The following is a 6,440-nucleotide window of genomic DNA, read 5'->3' as shown; positions in this document are numbered from 1 at the left end:
AGGTCACATTCTAACACACACACTCACACAGGCATAACACCAGCAACACCACTGCTGACACTGAGAAAAGGTGTGTGTGTGGGTGCGTGTGTGTGTGAATGCCTAACAGTACAGAAAGACCCTTCAACATCATCATCATCATCCTTCCCCTCTAATCAGGGGATGATTGAGGCCTGGAATTCTAATAGCCAATATACCACTTTAATCTATCAACTGATTGATCGATCAGTCGATCAATCAACCAATTAATTAATCAACCTTTAGGGAATAAGGAAAACAGCACTATGGCAAACCTTGAGGCCCCTAGTATAAACTTCAGAGCCAATCATGGATTGCAGGGGTGTGGCCCCACCTGCTATGAGAATCAGCTGGTGATGTGTGACATGACTTTTGGCCAATCAGGGCGGTGCGCTTTGTGAAGAGACGTCCAGAATTGACTTAATTGAAGTTAATGTATTACCGGATAAACCAGGTACCGCTTGTAGACTTCTTTCTCTGTTGCACTGTCTCTCTCTGTCTCTCTCGCTCTCCCTCCCTCTACCCAATTCTTATTGTCCTTTCTGATTTCCCCCTTATAGGAGACAGAATGTCCAGGGGGGAGTATGTTGTAATATTTAGTATTTTGTTGTAATTGTTGTAACCCATTGTTTGCTGTTGCTCCACAAATAAAGAAATTACAGTAAATATTCCCCACACCAATCGATAGTTTCCAGTATCACTTTATTGGACAATTCAACTTGTGTCATGTTATATTACATCTTAATCAGTGGCCCATGTAATGTTATAACTTCAGACTGTCTAAATGTAGTACAGTGAAGGTGAAAACTAAAAGGATGAGACATACTGCAGTCAAGCTCAATGATTTTCTTTATTCATGTTGAAACAAGCTGCAGAAGGCATATAAGTTCTTTAAAGTCTTCTATGGAGTCTGATACACAGGTTAGTTCAAACATCTTAATAATCACTATTTCAGATAGTCATGATGAGGTTTGTATGTAACATTCACCAACGAAGCAATTACCTTACTATATTAAAATCTTTAGACACTGAAAACACATTGTTTGGCTTTAAGAGGATAAGAAGCCTGGATGTTTGTCCCTAAAGATCATTTAAATCAATGACTCAAGATCAAGAGATTTTCTTAGTTAATAATTGTTTACTTAAAATGTTTGCAATTCAGGTTACTCCTGGGCTTGGTAATACTTTTAAGTGTGTACACAACATCACACCAAAGGTTTCTATCATTTTCTTTCTTCAGCACAGCAGTAACTCTGAACACTTCATACGGTGGAATCAACACCTCCTTTTCATGATTCCCCAGTTTGGGGAAGGACTTCAGGTAAGCGCCAAAACACGTTGTTATCTCAAAGCAAGACTTTTCTCCAAATCTTTTACTAATTCCCTTGTCGAGAGAGCTGGAGGCAAAGAAGCCGAATCTGATTACTTTGTTAACTTTTACTGACATGTTGCTTCTTCGATATGTGGTGTGACAGCCCAGTTGGTTTTCTTTCAGGAGGCGGAGAGCATCAGTCAGCAGGAAATGCAGGGAGTGGAACTGGAAGGAGGTGGTGCACTCTGTTCTATTGGTCCGGACTGCTTGGTTGAACACTGAGTATATCTCAGGTTCCTCTGCTGTGTAAGCACAGATAGCCTTGATATGATCATGTGTAAGTTCTTCAGGATTGTACTTGGACTTGTCCTTTTGGAATCGTTTCTTCACTTTCTCAATAGTTGCACATCCTTCTGCCTTCATCCAGGCTTGTTTGAAGATCCCTTCGGTGGGGTTTTCATTTGGAAGATATTCCTCCTGCACCTTCTTGTACATTTTTTCAGTGCAGTGTTTGAACTTGTCGTCAATAGAGTTAGGGACCATGTCTAAGGGTACAGGGAAATTGAGACCAGGCTGATGGAGATGAACCTTCATACAATATGGAGGGAAAAAAATATAATTTATTTAATTTAATTTAAATTCTCTCTCTCTCTCTCTCTCTCTCGTTGTTGATTTATTTTCTTTCTTTCTCATGTGCAGTCTAAATAGTGTAGTGTCTTACCATCTTGGAGTCCACACCCAAAGTCCAATCCTGGATGAAATGCATCACAGCAAAGGTTAGGATCTTCTGTCTTGCCATGATGTCAACATATATTGGTCAGATACAGAAACAGCATTGAAATGTCCAGCTTTCAGGAAGCCTTGTTATACCAGTGGTCTTGTGGTATTTTCACAGTCCCTCCTCTCTTGCTGAGAACAGACACCTACAGGCACAAGTACCCCTCAAACCACAACCCCCTTACCACAGTACACACACACTTTTTCTCAGTATCAGCAGTGGTGTTGCTGGTGTTAGTCATGTTCACACATAGCTCCCCGGGTGCCGATAACATTGATTAAGGTAGCCCCCTGCACCTCTCTCATTCAGAAGGGTTGGTTTAAATGTGGAATACACATTTTGGTTGAATGCATTCAGTTGTGCAACTGACTAGGTATTACCTTTCCCTTCACATACTCACACATATACTGTACAGTATGGTACCAGGTTGGGACATAATCCTGCAGTACTTGCTGCACTCAAGAAATAGGGTTGCTTACCCCTGGCCTAGACTAAGCTTTGTCTGTCAATCATTCCTATTGCTGGTTGAATTAAATACTGCCCTCTTCTGGCTGCTGTGAGGAATGCTCCGTGTCAAGACACTAAAGTGGCATTCCCCAAACTCTGTCCACGGGTCCCAAAGGGTGCACATTTGGGGTTTTTCCCCTAGCTCTATACAGTTTATTCAACTAATCATCAAGGTTTGATCATTTGAAACAGCTGTGTCGTGTTCTTGCAAAAACCAAAAAGTGCACTCCTTGGGGTCCCAACAACCGAGTTTGGGAAACACAGCCCTGAAGGCCTCTGGGTACATTAGTGTTTGTTTGTTTTTCAGGGTTCTCTCACCAGAGTCCAGGGTATGATTTAGACAGTGTCCCAATATTCAAATACTGCTGGTTATGTTTGTTACCATTCCTTTGTTATGACTGAGATGTGAGAGGCCTGGTAAGTTGATAGAGTTCCATCATATTACAGTCATATGGTGTGGTGTTTACAAAGGAAAACAGACAAGGAAACGAGACAAGGAAAGGAAGGGAGCAGATTGAGACTATTTGGACGTGGCCTTACTGTTTGAGAACATAGCTGATGAATGTGTAGTTTATTCTGGAGTCCAGCCACTGTCTAGATACTGTAGCACCTAATCCAGCAGACATATCTGTAGAGGGATGTGTGTTCACACAGATCAATAGAGGTCACATTCTAACACACACACACACACACACACACACACACACACACACACACACACACACACACACACACACACACACACACACCACACCACACACACACACACACACACACACACACACACACACACACATACACAGGCAGGATTCACACCACAAGGCTTCTGAGAATTGTTGGTTCACAATTCTTTCCATCTGAGCTATGTGTGAACATGACTAATAACTGTAAAGCCACTGCTGATACTGAGAAAAAGTGTTTGTGTGTGTGTGTGTTTGTGTGAATGCGTAACAGTACAGAAAGTTCCTTAAAGCTCATCATCCTTCTCCTCTAATCAGAGACTGATTCAGGCCTGGAATACTGATTGCCAATATACCACTAATCAATCCTTTGACTGTTCGATCTGTCGATCAATCAACCGACCAAATAATAAATTAATAAACTTTCAGGGAATAAGGAAAATAGCACTAGGTCAAAACTTCGGAACCAATCAAGGACGGCAGGGGCGGGGCCCCACCTCTTGTGAGAATTAGCTGGTGATACCAGTGGGCCAATCGGAGTAGGGTTTTTTGTGAAGTTGAAATAAGTGTATTACCGGATATGCTAGGTACCGCTTGTAGGCTTCTTTCTCCGTTGCTCTTTCTCTACCCAGTTCTTATTGTCCTCTCTGATTTCCCTCTTATTGGAGACAAAATGTTCAGGAGGGTGGAGAGTTTGTTGTAGTATTTAGTCATTTGTTGCAATTGTTGTAACCCATTGAGTGATACTGCTACACAAAGCAAGACAGTACAGTAAATATTCCCCCAGCAGTTGGTAGTTTCCAGTATCACTTTATTGGACAATTCAACTTGTGTCATGTTATATTATATCTTAATCAGTGGCCCATGTAATGTTATAACTTCAGTTTGTCTAAATGTAGTACAGTGAAGGTGAAAACTAAAAGGATGAGACATACTGTAGTCAAGCTCAATGATTTTCTTTATTCATGTTGAAACAAGCTGCAGAAGGCATATACGTTCTTTAAAGTCTCCTATGGAGTCTGATACACAGGTTAGTTCAAACATCTTAATAATCACTATTTCAGGTAGTCAGAATGAGGTTTGTATGTAACATCAACCAATGAATTTACCTTATTACAATGAAATCTTTAGACACTGAAAACAAATTTTTTTGCTTTAAGAGGATAAGAAGCCTGGATGTTTGTCCCTAAAGATCATTTAAATCAATGACTCAAGATCAAGAGATTTTCTTAATGAATAATTGTTTTCTTAAAAAGTTTGCAATTCAGGTTACTCCTGGGGGCTTTGATATTTTTTAGTTTGTACACAACATCACACCAAAGGTTTCTATCATTTTCTTTCTTCAGCACAGCAATAACTTTGAACACTTCATACGGTGGAATCAACACCTCCTTTTCATGATTCCCCAGTTTGGGGAAGGACTTCAGGTCAGCGCCAAAACATGTCTTTATCTCAAAGCAAGACTTGTCGCCAAATTTGTTTTTACTCATTTCCTTGTCGAGGGAACTGGAGGCAAAGAAGCCAAATCTAATTACTTTGTTAACTTTACTGACAAACTCCACTTTGGTTCTTCGATATGTGGTGTGACAGCCCAGTTGGTTAAGTTTCAGGAGGCGAATGGCGTCAGTCAGCAGGAAATGCAGGGAGTGGAAGTGGAAGGAGGTTGTGTACTCTGTTCTATTGGTCCGAACTGCTTGGTTGAACACTGAGTATATGTCAGGTTTCTCTGCTGTGTAAGCACAGATAGCCTTAATATGATCATGTGTAAGTTTGTCTTTAGAATTGTACTTGGACTTGTCCTTTTCGAATCGTTGCGTCACATTTTTTGCACATCTTTCTGCTTTCATCCAGGCTTGTTTGAAGATCCCTTCAGTGGAGTTTTCATTTGGGAGATACTCCTCCTGCACCTTCTTGTACATTTTTTCAGTGCAGCGTTTGTACTTGTCGTCAACAGAGTTAGGGACCATGTCTAAGGGTATGGGGGAATGGAGACCAGGCTGACGGAGATGAACCTTCAGAAAATATGGAGGGAATAAAACAGGCAAAAGTGAAAAAGCAAGGATTTTTTTATATATTTAATTTTATTTAAATAGTCTTTCTCTCTCTTTCTATCTCTCACTCTCACGTTCTCAAATTCATTAAATTAAATTCAATATACTTTAATGAAATGAATAACAAGGTAAATGTTGCCACAGAAAAGTGACACACACAATTATGAAAACAACAGTGACAATAATACAAGTAGTAGCTATAATACTATAAAAATACTATATATACAGTGCATTCGGAAAGTATTCAGACCCCTTCAGTTTTTCCATATTTTAACAAATCGAACAAATAAACAAATATATATCTAATACAAAAATGTAATACACATTTCTCTCTCTCCTTTCTTTCTATCTCAAATTCTTTCTTTCTTAATTGCAGCCAAAATAGTATAGTATCTTACCATCTTGGAGTCCACACCCAAAGTCCAAGCCTGGATGAAATACATCACAGTAAAGGTGAGGATCTTGTGTCTTGCCATGATATCAAAATGTACTGGTCCAATGGCAACTTGTAATGGAGATGAATTGTCTTTTAAGATACAGAATCAGCATTGAAATGTTAAACTTTCAGAGAGCCTTGTTATACCAGTGCTCTTTTGGTCATTTCACAGTCCCTCCTCTCTGACTGAATACAGGCACATACATGCACAAGTCCCCCTCAAACCACAAACACCACAGTTCAGACACACACACACACACACACACACACACACACACACACACACACACACACACACACACACACACACACACACACACACACACACACACACACACACACACACACAAACACACCGTTTCTCAGTATCAGCAGTGGTGTTGGTGGTGTAAGTCATGTTCACACATAGCTCCCCGGGTGCGGATGACATCGATTAAGGAGGCACCCTGTACCTCTCTCATTCAGAAGGGTTGGGTTAAATGTGGAAGACACATTTTGTTTGAATGCATTCAGTTGTGCGACTGACTAGGTCCCCAGTTGGGAAAAAATCCTGCAATACCTGCAGCACTCCAGGAGTCTGTCAATCATTCCTTTAGCTGGTTTAATGAAATACTGCCCTCTTCTGGCTGCTGTGCAGAATGCATCGGGTCAAGACACT

General features: G+C 40.6%; 2 protein-coding genes across 2 annotated transcripts; both read right to left on the bottom strand.

Moving 5' to 3' along the window:
• Positions 1–863: 863 nt before the first annotated feature.
• LOC106602217 (erythroblast NAD(P)(+)--arginine ADP-ribosyltransferase-like) lies at positions 864–2,129 on the bottom strand. Its single transcript, XM_082973948.1, has 2 exons — positions 2,052–2,129; positions 864–1,903 (listed from the first exon to the last, which is right to left on the bottom strand). Exons 1-2 carry the CDS (start codon positions 2,127–2,129, stop codon positions 1,157–1,159), a joined length of 825 nt encoding a protein of 274 aa, XP_082830074.1. The 3' UTR covers positions 864–1,156.
• A 2,107-nt stretch (positions 2,130–4,236) lies between these two features.
• Positions 4,237–5,896, bottom strand: nrt1 (NADP+--arginine ADP-ribosyltransferase 1). The gene is given in 2 exon segments (NM_001141135.1): positions 4,237–5,307; positions 5,745–5,896. Coding segments are annotated over 2 exon segments (861 nt in total). The 5' UTR covers positions 5,823–5,896; the 3' UTR covers positions 4,237–4,524.
• Positions 5,897–6,440: the final 544 nt, after the last annotated feature.

The sequence above is a fragment of the Salmo salar genome, chromosome 04, assembly GCF_965601325.2.
Source record: "Salmo salar chromosome 04, fSalSal1, whole genome shotgun sequence".
Lineage (NCBI taxonomy): Eukaryota > Metazoa > Chordata > Actinopteri > Salmoniformes > Salmonidae > Salmo > Salmo salar.
Note: the sequence above shows the minus strand (reverse complement) of the source record. Positions and strands in the feature narration are given on the sequence as shown.